The sequence below is a fragment of the Onychostoma macrolepis genome, chromosome 06 (genome assembly GCF_012432095.1).
Source record: "Onychostoma macrolepis isolate SWU-2019 chromosome 06, ASM1243209v1, whole genome shotgun sequence".
Taxonomy (NCBI): Eukaryota; Metazoa; Chordata; class Actinopteri; order Cypriniformes; family Cyprinidae; genus Onychostoma; species Onychostoma macrolepis.
In genome coordinates this window covers 20,694,021-20,710,105 of record NC_081160.1, presented here as the reverse complement: position 1 = coordinate 20,710,105, position 16,085 = coordinate 20,694,021, and the positions used below count along the sequence as shown (strand labels likewise).

At 32.9% G+C, this 16,085-nt stretch overlaps 1 protein-coding gene across 4 annotated transcripts in view; it reads left to right on the top strand.

The window, feature by feature from the left end:
- The first annotated feature begins 16 nt into the window (after positions 1-16).
- Positions 17-16,085, top strand: part of ddr2a (discoidin domain receptor tyrosine kinase 2a) — a 38,450-nt gene continuing 22,381 nt past the window's right edge. Inside the window, exons 1-2 of one of the 4 annotated variants that reach the window (XM_058779999.1) lie at positions 17-296; positions 13,826-13,933. In XM_058779999.1, the coding sequence (XP_058635982.1) occupies positions 23-296; positions 13,826-13,933 (382 nt within the window). In that variant the 5' untranslated portion in view covers positions 17-22. Of the gene's footprint in view, positions 297-13,825; positions 13,934-15,587; positions 15,703-16,085 lie in introns of those variants that run through there. The other 3 variants (XM_058779998.1, XM_058779997.1, XM_058780000.1) reach the window with 3 other exon arrangements.

Genomic DNA, 16,085 nt, shown 5'->3' with positions numbered 1-16,085 from the left:
TGACTTAATTGAAACCTTCTGTATGGCACGAAGAATTCTGGGACTTTGGCATTTTCCCAAGAATCCTCAGAATGTTAGTTTTTTAGCCTCTCTCTCTCTCTCTCTCTCTCCGCTCTTGCTCTTTTTCCCCCCTCATCCAGCGGTGTCTTACATCAGCTTACTGTGTCTGAATGCGAGATCTGAAAGAGAGGTACGGAGAGAAAGAAAAAGCCTTGTTTTTATCCTCCTTATTACACACACATTACTTGGAATTAAGAAATCCTTGGACAAATGGTTTGAAAACAGCAGCCCAAGCAGTAAGTTCTCTTTTCTAAGTTTTCTTTTATTTTGTTAAAGAAAGTTCGATCATTTCCTTTGTTGGATTTAAGAGAATCTGTATATGACTGATTGTAATGTAAGATGACTGAATGTGTATTAGAGCAGTTCCGTTGTCTTTTTTGTTAAAACCTGCATAGGAGAACCACTGTTTGCATGGCAGGCTAAAATAGCGGATAGCAGAGCGACTTGATCCAGAGAACTTTTGCAAACCAGATGTTCTGAATTTACTTTTTAACAAGGTAGTCATATGTTCTAGCTTGTTAAATTTCACGGAAGTGTACTCAAAATACTTGATTTTTCTCGGAAATGATGGATTATTGTAGCCTATTAGTTCCTCCTGTTGTCCCTCAGAACGGTCTAACTCTTTTTTTTTTCCCTTTCCTTTCCTTTTCTACCCAGCTTTGTAAAATTAAAAATGTGCCCCTTTCATAGTTGTGCCAGATTAAGAATACATTTTTTTTTTTTTTTTTTTTATTAGAAAGCTGTCTATAAGTTAACATGAGGATGCTATTTCCTATTAATTCTAATAAGTTTGAATGGTGGCACACAAAAATTTAAGTACAGTGATTTAAATAAATAACTGTAAAAAGTATTTGGACAGCTCGAGGCTCTCTTAAAAAAAAATAAATAATATTTTTAATATTTTGATAAGCACACATTTATGCAAAACAGTTCACAAAATTGAATTAGTTTGAAATTGTTAATGAAACATACTGTTCAAAATTATGACGCCAAGTATTTAGACTTTTTTTTTTTTTCTCAAACTTTGTATAATCATCATAAATTATGAATTTACACCTGTTGTTGCTTGCTAGGAGCACCTGTGTAATCTCGAGATGATCCGACTTCATACATCCTCTAAAAATCACCTTGGGACAGATTGGTTTGTGAGAAAAGCTCATTTATTTGTCACTTGTTTTGACAGTTTTAAATGTGATTTAAATACTTTTTGGGGCCACTGCATATTCTCCCACTGTGTGCAACTCAACCTGGTCTGTGTAGGACATGACCTCACTACCGGCTTTACACTGTGATGACCTTTCTAAGACAACATATGATTCATCTGAACTGCGTATGGTCCGTTTATTTTTCCTTAATTTATAAAAGCTTTTAAGAATTCAAAGCTTTAATTTAAGCCAAATCTGTTTTTATTTTTAATGTTTTTTTGTTGTTTTTGTTCAGCAAACGGCTGATTGGTGTATCAGGATACTGAATACAATGAACATTTGAAGTAATGTTGCTTTAAAACGTTTGCTTCATATACACAGTATGTATTTCAACTACCTTCCAAATGCAGTAAGAGTCAATGAAGATTTTCAAGCCTGATTGATGGATAATTCATGTGTAATTCAGTGCTTGTATATCTTTTGGGTGCGAGCAGGGTAAGGAGTAATAGAAATCCTGTATGACAATATTTTCAGTATCTTTCAGACCACTTGGTGGATAAAGATATGGCGCAGAGACTGATGATACATATAGAATAACACTGAATACTGCATTTTAAGCCAGGCCTTTAGTACTAAAATATATAGTACCATATTAATGCATTTACATATTTTTGTGATGCTTACATTGCCAAGCTATTAATAATTAATATTGAGTGATTGTGCATTACATTATAATTTTACTTGGAGTTTAATATGGGACCGTGAAACCATTTATCCATTCAACCATTCTTTTTAACTTTAGATTTGGTTGCAGGTAATTTTATACTTTATTTCTTACAAAAAAAAAATATATATATATATATATCAGAAAATACTTCACTTTTCTCACTTGTTACACTGATGTAAGATTTTACAGAATATGTTTGTGTCCATATACCTTATACTTTTCTTTTTCTTCCTCCTTAACCTGAATTAGTCTAAATTAGATACACAAAGAGAAAAAATATGCACAGTGTATGGTTTTTTGCATGTAATGAAAACTATTGCGTGGCAGACAGTTTTTATTGTATAATATAAAAACTGCCCTCTTAATCATAAAAAATATATATATTTTTAAAGTTGATTAGCATTAAACTTTTTTTAAATTAAATCTGCTCTTTTGGAAATATGTTTCATTGACATTTCAGGAAGAAAGCACCCACTGCTTGCTTTGAGTCTTGTATGATTCATGCAACACTTCGTAAACTAACTGTTGCTTTCAGAAAGGAAATGGAAAAGTTTTTTTCCACTGGCTAAGTTGTTAGGTGTAATTTAAGTCAGAAAGCTCAGGGGAGAGTATATGTTACATTCCAGCGTGTTTTGTACAGGTGCACAGATGAAATTCACTAGAAATATGACCCACTGGACCATATAGCTTTACACTGTAAAAAGCAGTCTAAAAAAATTTAACGTGATCTTCAACTTTAAGTACTTCTGACTGCTTATCGCGATTTAAATTGTTTAAATTGCGAATGATTACGCAATGCCTCAAAGCTCTGTTGTCTCACAAAGAATATTTCAATATTTTAAGATTAAACAGGCAAGATTTTATGACTATTTGTTTTTCAAATCATTTTCATACCTCCATTATTAGCAAAGTTCAGTTTGTTTGTGGCCCTTTATTCTTTTAATTGTTATTCAATTTTGTCCAGTATGATACTTTTGTTTAAAAAGACAAAATGACGTTTTTTTAGTCACCTGTGCTACCCCAAATAGGTTGGAAGAAAAGTAGAAAACATCTACTCATCACAAAACCTCATGATTCTGTAACATGTGTCGTTGCACTTGCATCTGTTTTTGCTATCACTTGGCTCTAATTTTGCTGGAACTGCCATTTGATTTGGATTTATGCATTTCCATGAAAGTAAAATATCTGCAATGCTATGACCATTGCTTTAGGGAGGAATGAAAGAGGTTTCAAATGAAAAACACATGTTCTCTTCATACCTAAATTTACAGGCGTGTGAATATCAGCCTGGCAAATAAGATCCATTCACTCCAGTGGTACGTAGTATGCAAAATAAATTGCACTATTGTAGTTGTGCTAATTTCAGATTTCTGAATTACACTAAGCTGCCGCACTCTTACTCTCAATTATATTAAGCTACACTGACAAAAAAATGGTGTAGAAATTGCTATTAAATTTCACAAACAGCTACAAAAAAAATGGCAAATAGCACATTGAAGTAAACATGAAATTTTGAAATGGAAAGTGAAATAGTGTTTTGTTTTAAAGCATACTGCAATAATCTTTGTTTATTGAGGACATTTTTTTACACTGTAGAAATGTTTGGAGGAAGTTAGTGTCATCTAATCCTGAAATAAATCTCTAAACTGTGCAAGATTTTGAAATATATGATTGTGAAGTTCTCACTGCCATCATTTTGAAGCCTATGATAAAATCCTGACAGTTAATTGCAGTGAGCAGTGAAGGGAGGCTCTACAGCATGACCAAAAGTGCATATAGTTGTCTTGAAAGGTGGCGTTTGAAGAGCCCTTCACTGTCATTTTCGGGTTATTTGGTTGGTTAAGTGACGATCTCAGATCTTGGAACGCTCTCACTTACAGGGCCACAAATTGAAACCAGATTTTGACACCAATGTGCAATGAGATTTAATTGAGGCCTTTGGATAATGTACGACCTATCTGTCCTCCAATCTATATGAAGCTGTCATTAGCTTATGTGCTGTATTCTGTAATGAGAGACTGGTTAGAGTTAGGATTTGTTTATGTTCAGTTTGTAGGAAAACTATTAATTTATTTATAACTTGCTTACTGTTTTATTGTAATTTGTGTTAAAAATATAGCATAACTTAAATACAATATAATATTTAATATATTATATTCTACTATATAATTATTTTAATGATTTAAAATAGTATAGTATGACCTAAAAACTAGTGTAACTTCATTTTGATTTAATATATTATTTTAATGACTTAACAAGACTTCTTTAACACAGATGTGTGATGATTTTTGATTAAGGCCTTAAGATATGAACTGTCTGTCCTCCAGTCTGAAGATTTGTTTATGTCTAGAACAAAACATATATGGAGACTGTTAAAAATATAGGTTGCCTTTGGTAATGTAATGTAATACAACAATATAAAATAATATATAATTATTTTTAACCAGATTTTGACATTGATGTGTTATGATATTTAATTAAGACCTTTAGATATGACCTATCTGTCTTCCAGTTTAAAGTTGTCATTTAGCTTCTCTGCTGTAATGAGAGACTGGCTAATATTAGAGTTAGTATTTGTGACCCTGGACCACAAAACCAGTCTTAAGTCGCTGGGGTATATTTGTAGCAATAGCCAAAAATACATTGTATGGGTCAAAATTATCCATTTTTCTTTTATGCCAAAAATCATTAGCATATTAAGTAAAGATCATGTTCCATGAAGATATTTTGTAAATGTCTTATCGTAAATGCATCAAAACGTAATTTTTGATTAGTAATATGCATTGCTAAGAACTTCATTTGGACAATTTTAAAGGCGATTTTCTCAATATTTTGATTTTTTTTGCACCCTCAGATTACACATTTTCAAATAGTTGTATCTTGGCCAAATATTTTCCAATCCTAACCATACATCAATGGAAAGCTTATTTATTCAGCTTTCAGATGATGTATAAATCTCAATTTCAGAAAATTTACACTTAAGACTGGTTTTGTCATCCAGGGTCACATTTGTGTGTATGGAGACTATTAATTTAATTAAACCTACAGTACATAAACTGTCATTGTTAAATTTGATATAACTTCAATATAATATAATATGCTGTAATATATAAAAATATATATATGTTTGAATGATCTTTGAAGTGTGAGCATCATATCAAATGACATTTATCTCTGTCCATCCTGAAAAAGGTTGACCCCTTTAAATATTAAAACATGGCTCAAGCATCCTCGATGTGGCACAGGAAAAAGTGCAGAAAGATAAAAGCTTTACTCTTTATTGCTGTGGTTTTCACAGCACATTAAGAAAACACTTACCTGTAAAATCCAGCATTCATCCCAAATGTTAATTTAACTGTAAAAATGGAGTAGCTTTTGCACACATACCTAGCTATGAGCTCCACTATTTAAATTCAAAGAGCACACTGTGTCCTCATTGCAAAATCACTGACACTATTTTTGACTTTCATTTCCTTTTTCCTGATATGGGCCTCATGCTGTTTATGAGGTAACCAGGCTCTGTGCGAGGCTGCGTTTTTACTTTAAAAGCGATCTTCACCTATTGCATGTGAATGATGTTGACTAAAGCACCTAGAAGACGTAGTGTAATGTGCAATTGACTCGTTTTGCCAAGTTGCACTGAAGAGCCAGTATTGTGGTTTGGAATCAGCTAAATCCTACTATATTTACACTTAGAGGTCTTACAAGGTCCACGGCCTTCGTGTGCACTATTGGCCCTCTGTACTATGAGGTGTTGCGTTTTAATAAGGTCCTTAATTCACTAATGGTTTTTCTTTAAATATTGTTATCAGATAAAAAATATGTTTTAGTGTAATTTTCTGAAATTATATTTTCTCAGTAATAGCTTGTTACTGAGAGTCTGTTTATTGTTAGAATCTCTGGAATAATTGGAAAACTGATTTCTCACCACCAAACTTCTATTAAATAGACAAAACAAAATATTATTTTAAGTTTTCCTAACTCTGGTACACTAATCGCCCCAGTGGGAATTATACCTTTTTATATATATATATATATATATATATACTTGCAAAATATTATTAACATGAAAAAATATATAATTAATCAAACTGGCTTCTAAGACGTTTAATTGCTTTACTATTCACAGTACCTTTTTTTACTGAAGAAAATATTTTAGAGCAGTTGAGCACAATAATCTGCAGAATTAATTTGAAATAAATATTTATAATGACAGCTCTTGTTGCTTTTTCTAAATCCCACCAAATTAGTTCATTAAAATTTGTTAAAAACTAATGCAAAGTTGTTGTTAGACTATTTATTACTATTATTTAAAGCATCTTAATGACATTTTTGCAGGCTTTTGATATTTTACACTGCACATTTTTCCCAATCAACCATTATGAGTGAAATTTCAGATAACTATTAATACACATGCATATGTCAGACACTTTTACCCAAAGTGGCCTACAGTATATGAGTCCATGCATTCCCTGGGATTTGACCTATGACCTTGTAATTTCATAGCACCGTTCTGTTCCAGGTATTCTTTTGTAATATGCATACTAATGTATCAAATATGAGATTAGAGAATTATTTAGTTTAGTCGGCATCTTAAAGTCAAGAGAACTTAAAGATTCTGGTATCACTTTACAGTAAGGTCTCATTTGTTAACATTAGAGTTAATTAACTTTCTCTGAATTATCAGTCATAGCTTTTATTTTATTTATTAATATTTGTAATTTATAAGTACATTTGTTCATTGTTTGTTGGTGTTATTTCAGAGTTCATGAATTAATGTTAAGTGATGCAGCTTTTGATTTAAAAATGATTAATTATTTTAACATGAATTAAATGCTGTAGAAGTATTGTTCATTGTTAGTTCATGTCAACTGATGTTAACAAATGAATCCTTATTGTAAAGTGTTACCAAGGTTCCATTAATAAACACTGTGTGCTGTTAAATACCAAGAGTTCATCTAAGATGGCAAAAGTGTTTTGTTTTTTTGTTTTTTTTCTCCAGAATTCCATGTGGAATATTCCTCGCATTAAGCCATTAAAACAAATACACTAGGAAAAAATTGTGATGGATCTTTTTTGCGTTGGTGTGGCAAATGCACTTTTTTTCAGTGAACTGGAGGTTAGATCATGTGGGAGACCTTAATCTCTCCTGATTTAATTCCACTTTTCTAAGGTTTATGTTTCTAAGTCATATTAACTGAATCTCAGGGCTAGTAAACAGTAACTGGTCCAAACCCCTTCGGGAAAATTGTCAAAAAAAAAAAAAAAGAGTACCATAGGTACCAAAAGAAGTTTCTTATGCTAATAAAGGCAGAATTTATTTGATTAATAATACTGAAAGAAATTTGATACAATTTAAATAACACTTAACTTTTTTTTAATGTTTTAATTTTAAATGCAATTTATTCCTTTGACCTGTGGTCAAAGCTGAATTTTAATCAGCCATTACTCCACTCTTTAGTGTCCCATGATCCTTCAGAAATCATTTTAATGCTGATTTGGTGTTCAAGAAACATTTCTTATGGTCTGTGTTGAAAACAGTTGGACCGCTTAATATTTCTGTGGGAAGCGTGATACATTTTTTCTATGAAAAGAAAGTTCAAAAGTACAGCATTTATTTCACATAACATTTTTTGTAATAATGTAGTCTTTACTTAAAAAAAATAAATAAATACTGACCCCAATTCTTTTAGTAGTGTGTGTTCCTTATTCTAAGTGACTGCTTGTACTTTTAACGCACACTATTTAAGTTATAATGTCTTCTTTGAAGCGTATGAATGAAGCATGGCAGATGATTTGGAAAGCTGCAGCATGAGCTTTCCTTTATAATTCCTTAGAGTCGCTGGTAAAATGATTTGAAACATTCCAAAGTACTTGGGTGACAAAAACAGAAACTTTAACAGTTGCTAAATATAGCGTGCCAGTCTTGAAATGGTCCTGTTTGAAAGTCTGAAGTGTCTGAAATTTTAAAAAGCATCCATATTCTGAAATGTTTGCCTACTTTGTCCTCTCAAGTTATGTGATTAGGTCACGACAGCTTCATAATGCAGTATACCACTAGCATACACACACTGACTGCTTTTAGAGACAAATCTCTTATTACTTTCCCCGTTGTGCCCCGTCTGCCCGTGTCCCCTTCAATTATTCTCATCTGCCTCCTTGCAGGATCACTCAATGTGAACACCATGACACGTGACATTTGAGGAATGGCTTCGTAGGGCTGGTACCAATTTCAAACACAGCAGGCCGTTTAATCAAATATTATGCTGTAAATGTGTGGAGCACATATGAATGCTTCAGAGGCAACCGTCCAGTAATTCCATATGTTGACTACAGTCTGAGTGTGACCTAGATCATCTGCTCTGTTCACACTCTGACTGAATTATGTTTTCGCATGAAGGTCATAAAGTGAGAGACCTACACTAACGCATGTTTCTGTGCAGTACGGGAATACTTGAGAAACCTTTTGAAATACATTTGAACGTAATGCACTCCCAACATACACTGGCTGAGAGAATAAAAAATGATTGTTGTTGTTGTTTTATATAGACCATTAAGGTACTGTACACTACCAGTCAAAATTTTTATAAGAAGTTTAATATTTAAAATATTTTTATGTTTTTGAAAGTCTTATATGCCCACCAAGGCTGTATTTATTTGATAATAAATACAGTAAAAACAGTAATATTATTTATTCCTCTGATGGCAAAACTGAATTTTCAGAAGTATGGAGCTATTCCTCCATACATCAGTGTCACATGATCCTTCAGAAATAATTTCATTTTGCTGATTTGGTGCTCAAGAAACATTTCAGTGTTGAAAATAAGTTTTTTTTATTATTAAACTTCTTAATGTTTTTGTGGAAATCACGATACACTAAAATTTTGTGATACACAAAATTATTTGTTAAAATGATTGAAAGTGAAATGCAAAATATTACATAGGATTTATTTTTTTCTAATAAATTTCTGTTCATCAGAGAATCCTGAAAATATGTATTTTGGTTTCCTCAAAAATATCAAGCTTTCAGCAATTCGGCATATTATATTGGTTTTTGAAGGATCATGTGACACTGAAGGCTTTGCCATCACAGGAATAAATTACATTTTAAAATATTATTTAAAAATTGTAATAATATTTCACAATATTGCTGTGTTTATTGTATTTTATTATTCAAATAAATGCAGCCTTGGTGTGCATAAAAGACCTCTTCCAAAACTTTTTAAAATATTAATTATTCTGAACTTTTGACCGGTAATTTAATACTGCATTTTGGCTACAAATGACACCTTGGTGTTATCAATTATGAATATTTACCACCTTTACTAGACCGGTTTATTAGAACCTAAATTTTGCACCAATTATTTTTCCTAAAGACAATACACAATACAATTTAATAATAAATACAATAATGTTATACAATGTAATATTGTATTTGCAGTGGCAATAACTGATAATCTTCTTTATATCTCTGAAATGTTAAAAAACAAAGTGTCCCAAAACTTGGGAATGTAACTTTGGGAAATGCTGGAAAAATAACACACCATAGAATCCTCTCCCCACTGCGCTGTAACCCCGGTATGCACTGCAGCGAGTAATTGAGGGTCCTTGTAACCCAGGTCATGACTGCTCTTTCCCGTGTGTGTGTGGTATCCCCTCTGCTTGGGAGTTCACACAGAGGTTTGCAGAGTCACACGTGTTAACCAAACAGGGTTGTCCCTGGGGAGACAAAGCACATTTATAAGAGCCACCATAAAAAGGAAGAACTGAGTTGTTTCTCATTATTGAGCTCTCAGAGCCCTGCCCCTCTCAAAATCACTTCACAATGTTCTTCATTGTTCTTTTGTTTTTGTTTGTTTCATTTGTTTAGTGTTTTGTTTTGATTTGTTTTGTTGAGGTTTGTTTTATTTTTATTTTTTGTTGTTGTTTTCATTAAGTTTTTGTTTAATTGAATTAGTTTTGTTTCATTTTTGTTGTTGTTTAGATTTAATTGAAGTTTTGTTTTGTTTTGTTTCATTTGTTAATGTTTTGATTTGTTGTTAAAAATTTGATTTTGAGGTTTGTTGTTTTTATTTTTGTTGTTGTTGTTTAGATTTAATTGAAGTTTTGTTTTGTTTTGTTTTGTTTTGTAGCAATAGGGCCCAAGAGGCTGTGTAGCCATAATGTGGAGCCTGCATATACAAACACACAGCAAAAATGTTTTTAACAATAATTCAATAATTCTTCTGCTAAGCAATTGGCTGAACAATTGGTTGTTCAGCCAAAATGGCTTTCAACACAGCTCAGCCAATCATAATCAAAGGCCAAAACTATCTATTTTCTGAAATACAATGAAATTCATGCATTCTTGGTGTGTCAGATATGTCAAAAAAACATTGGAGACATATACATGAAGTACAAATGCTGGTGTTCGACCAAAGTAACATTAAACTTTATTATCATATAGGGAGTTCCTTTGATTAGTGTGCCTTATTACTGCAATGAATGTTCAAAGGGTGTGTTGTATGTTGAGTCTATGAGGCCTTTGTCGGTCTTTTAAAACCTCTTTGAAACGCTCAAACTTAAGTGAGGCAGAAGAGGCATAAATCTGCCTGATGATCACACATGTTCATGTTATATAGGGCACTCCTACTTCAATCCTGTGAGGAGAGTTTTGTTTGGCTTATGATGAAGACTTTTCTTGGCTTCTTAAGGTTTCCAGCAGAGATCCAAAGTCACTTTTGTCCCAGCCTTAAAGACTTTAAGCTGAACTTAAATAACTTTGATAAATATGCATGCTGCTGGTTCAATTATAAAATGCATGTTTAGTTTCTAGTGACATTACAAAGATTGATTACCGAACACATCGTTATTAAAAATGATGGTTTGCCAGTTTACACTTTATGGTTTTACAAGATTGGTTGTATTTAGTAATAGACATCGTGTATCATAATGAAAAATTACTCTCTTCCATTCAATTACAATGAATTTGCTCCAAGAATATAGCACACAAGAAGTATGGACCGACTTTTATATGTAGTTTATATAATTTTTTTATATATTTATTCAGTATATAGATTGTCTAATAATCTAGTTGACTAATAAACCTGGCATTGTAATACGTTGCGTAATGTTGCTGACTAATCGGACAAATTACTTTGTTCCTTTTTATACATTGCTTTGGATAAAAGCGTTTACTACATGCATAAATGTAAATGTAGTTTTTTCGTCTTATTTGAAACACAAAAACTCCTCTTACCATTGCAGTTACACAGAAAATTACTTTGATGGGTTTTGAATGAATTGAGAGCGAGTTCATATGATGATACTTTTGAATCAATTATTCCTTTAATTTTTTTATGTTACATAACTCATCATGAATCATGTGTTGAGACATTTTCAAGGAGCCAGGACAGTCATGCACAGTCAAGAGCAGTGAGTAATCCTGCGCTTGTTTACAATCCAGCATGTACGTTTCATTTTCTCCATTATAATTAAAGCAAATTTCGTTTTAGTCTGCAGCAGCTGTCTTTATAAGACTAAGTATAGTTTACTGAATGAAATTGGCATGTAAAATTGAGTTTTGTACAATATATCCTGACATTACAGACCCCTAATTATGTGTCATAAGCAATTCTGTTCACTGGTTCTTGAAAACATACATGTTGTGTAATAATAATGTAGTAAGCCAGTACTATTTCATATTATGATCAGTAAAGGTGGGAGTAATATTTTGACTGAACTGGTCATCCGTATTGGCCCTAACGCACTCTCTGAGGTAACGTCTGACCCACAGTCAGACACTCCACATCCCCTGGTCAGTTTTTTTTTTTTTTTATGTTAAGGCCAGAAACATACTCTATGCAAGTAGACAAATGCAGAAATGAATGCTCGGCCAATGCATTGCAAATGCGCATCTCATTAAAATATTATTGAAAATACATTGTGTTCCTTTGGCTGTCCCAAAGCACAGTATTCAAGGAGGCGATCTGCATTGTTAAATCAAATGCTGTCATTCAGGTTGATGATTATTGCTAAGAATGTCACACAAATATTGCTGTCTGACAGATTTATGCAAGAAATCATGCATGAAATCATAAGTAAAAGTGCATTCACATTCTTTTGTGTTTTACCGTTAAATCAATATATTTTTAATAGTTCTTACTGTTGCTGTGTTTTGTTAAAATTTTACATAACTGTATCTTAAACATGGACTGAATAGTGTTGGGCAAGACTCTGTAGTTAACTACTTTAGAGAGGAATTAGCTAAACTAAGCTGAAAGCTACAGAAACAAGCTAGTAATGCTAGAAGACAAAGGTATTTTGAGCTACATTTAAGCTACTTCATATTGTCTATAAATATAAAATATATAAATAATTATGAACTATTAGGTGGTCACCTGTGAAGGGAATTGCACTTTAGCATAATTTTGCAGTGCAAACTGAATATAATGTTTCCGGACATTATTATTGCAATTGAATGAAAATGTGTTATACTGTAGTTTAAATTTATAGTAAATGTAAATTTTGGTTATTCCCTCAATAAACTGCTAATTTGCTGCATATCAATAGGTAGTAAGAAAGTTGTTAAGTTTAGGTATGGGGTAGGTTTAAGGGATCTAAAATATGGTCATGCAGGATAAGGCATTAATATGAGCTTTATAAGTACTAATAAATGGCCAGTATGCTAGTAATATGCATGTCAATAAGCAGCTAGTTAATAGAGAGAACTGGTCCTTAAAATAAAGTGTTACCGTAATTTCATAATTGCTTCTTTTGTCATATGAAATATGGTTCAAATGTACTGTAGAATGAACTGGGAAGCATTTAGGGTAACCTAAAATATTCTTTAATATAATTTTTATAGAAACTTGTATGTCAAGTATTTAAATGTATTTGTATAATGATAATAAAAATAGTACATTTAAAAATGTTTGCAGTGTTCCATTTTTCTAACATTTTTCTAGCATACTTTAAACTAAGACATCTGCATAATCTATCAGTACAAATATGAATGTTAAAATGTGATGGCTAGTTTTATTGTGTGTCTGTGTTTGCTCAAAATTATATGTACAAAGCAGACTTTCATAAAAGGCTCTGTTGATGGTCAGTAGTTGAAGTAAACCCAGAGAGAATGTATTTTCTCTTTGAACTCTTTGTAAAGTTTTTCAACTCTAGCCACAATGCCTTATGAAGTTTTCCCATAGTTGTTCTCATAGTTCTCACGTCAGTATAATGAATATGGAAATTCCATTATGCTCTGCAGGCAATTATTGCATCTTTACTGACCAAATTAAAACCATCGCCTCAAAAAACAACAACCTGTTTTCCCATTAAATTTGTGTCATGGATCAGTGCCTTTTCATAATTGGGGAATAAAAACTAAAAGGATGAAGACCGTTCTCATGCTAACAGATTTGCAGAATATGAAATGTATATGAGATTATTAGCTTTTCAGACACTCGTTTTTAAGGTGTGGGTGGTAGATGTTATTTAGGCAGGACGAGCGAAAGCGCTTTCTTGTCATTCCAAACTTGAATGATTTACTTTCTTGTGTGGAACACAAAAGAAGATATTTACCCATACAATGAAAGTTAATGGGGTCCAAAACATCACTGTGCCCCACTGGCTGCAATTGTATGGGTGGAAAAAAACTAACACTGAGATTCTTCAAAATATCTTCTACAGTTTAAAATGCCATAAATACTGACAATATTGTATATTAATGAATAAATACTGACACGAAGGTGATATCTCCATTTAAGCCCGGGCTCAAACTTGCTCAAGAATTGTTGGGGTGCATTTGATTCCTCTTTAAGTTTTATTGAAGAGAAATCATGTTAGAGCAGTTCCTGGATGTCTGTGGTGAAATGAAGTCATAGGGTTTTTTTTAACCGTGTGTCTCATTCTCCAGGAATGAACGTCCCGTCTCCGCCTGAGATGAAGCAGCTTTGGAAGATGCTCTTTCCACTCCTTATCCTCCTTTACCTATCGGGAGCTGTCAAGTCTCAAGTAAATCCAGGTAGAGATATATATCTATTTTTTCACTGTATAAAAATGTGATTAAATGACTCAAGCTTTAGCTAAATTTAGTTTTTATCCAAAGAAACTGTGACCTAGGGTTTAATGGCTTACTCAACGGCACAATAACGGTGGATTTTAGAGTTTGTAGGAACTTGAGCCCAAACTTTAACTACTAGTCTACAATATTATACTAATTGAACCGCTACAGTGGTGTGGACGCTGGTGACATAAATTTGCTCAAAAACTGTGTTTGAAAATTTATGAGACAAGTCACTATGGAAGTCAGTTGTTGTGGTAATGTGGTCACAATCTCCGATTTTATTGTCCATGAATTTAAGTTTTTCTAAAGGTCAGAATGCTGCAAGTTGCATTGTTATTTTTGACTGCTTTGAAACTGGCAGCCTCGTAGTTGTGATCAATCTACGTTTGAGGTCTGAATAAGGTTTGGAAGATGCCCAGATTCCATTCTGGTTCTCATGGCTTCTTCTCTTTTATCTGTGTCTTTCAACTTTAGCTTTCTCTCTCTAGCATGGGTGGTTTGTGGGAAGGAAAGTGTGATGTCAATGTGAGGTTCAATTATATTTTACAAGGAAACCAGAAGCCAGCTCATGGTAAGCAGCCGTACAGTAGAGACTAAAGCATAAGTCTGGAAAGCAGCTAATACCACCATGGCTAGAGGCAGTTTCTTCTGGGATCCCCCAGGATGAAAACCACACTGTGCTCTTGTACTATATTGGGCTGTGTTTCTTTATGAATCAGATGAATTTGATTACCCAAGGTGACATTGCTTCCTTCTACCGATCATGTTAAGACCTTAGGCTGACATTAAAGGCTTAACTGATAATGCATTGAGTTTTAAAACACATACGTTTGTATTTGTAGTGCAGTTTAAGGTTCAGAAGCATGCCAATATAATACGATAAGGAATGCATAATGTTCTCTAATGGTTTTTTTATTGCCATATTGTGCTTTAATGTATCGGAGAGGAGGATATACCGTTCAATCCAGACTGTTTAATTGTCGCTTTGCTTGGTTGAACTACAAAGTAGTGTTTGGCCTGTTTCAAAGTAAACATGGAATATGTAAAATGCTTTGTTAAAAATCCCTCTGTGTGGTTTATGTGAAGGGAGTCTGAATTGTTTAAAAGTTTTTGGATGGCTTGTGGTACAAGCAAAAATAACAGAATTATACTCAGCTGTTCTGTTGCTGCCTCAATGTTCTGGATTGTTACTTTCCGGTCTGAAAGTATCTGAGAAAAGTGGGTGAAGGGATCGTGCCAAGCATTTTTACCCCAAAAACAAAAGAAAGAAGAAATTACATTTTGGAAAAGGAAAATTAATTATTAAGACCATTAAGTTTTTGATTTGTGACATTCTTTTCATGACAATTAAGCAAAAATAAATTCTCATATAATGTTAAAAACAGCATAATATTTAAGTAAATTGTGTATAAGCATTTATACATAACACAGAAAATGTCAGGATCATGGACAGTTTTTGTTGTGTTTTTTTGCTCCCCATGTGTTCCGTGTCCCAGTTTCTCCCTCATGTTAATTGTTCATTTGATTCCAGGTGTCTCTCCTTAGTTCCCTCGTTATCCTGTCTTTATAAGCCCCAGTCCATTCAGTTAGTGTTTGTCGGTCTTTGAATGTCTTCCCTGCCTGTGCTCCATGTAACCCTGTTGGATATTAAAGACTCTAGTTTTGTTAATTCTCCGTGTCTCCTCGTTCTGTGTTCCTGACTCCCCGTGAAACGTGACAGAAAAGTAGTAAGAGGAATTTTTTTTTTTTTTTTTTTTTTACAACATTTTACAATATTTACTACCATATTGACCCGAATATAAGATGATGTTTTTTTCTTGGAAGTACATCTGAAAAAACGCGGTCATCTTATTTTCAGGACAATTCTGTGCTTAGTTAATATGAGAATAATGTAACAATTGAACAAATCTCACAGTCCCTATTTTATTATTTTTTTTAAGTAATTATATAATTTTTATGCATTTATTTATTTTTTTTGCCCTTCAGTGTATATTTATAGTGTAGGGGGCTGGACACTTCAGATTCTAGAGAGCATTTGATTGGACAGAAAATTTGATGAGAAGCTGAAGTGCAGAGTGAAAACTTTAAAAACTTTATTTCATGGGGACTT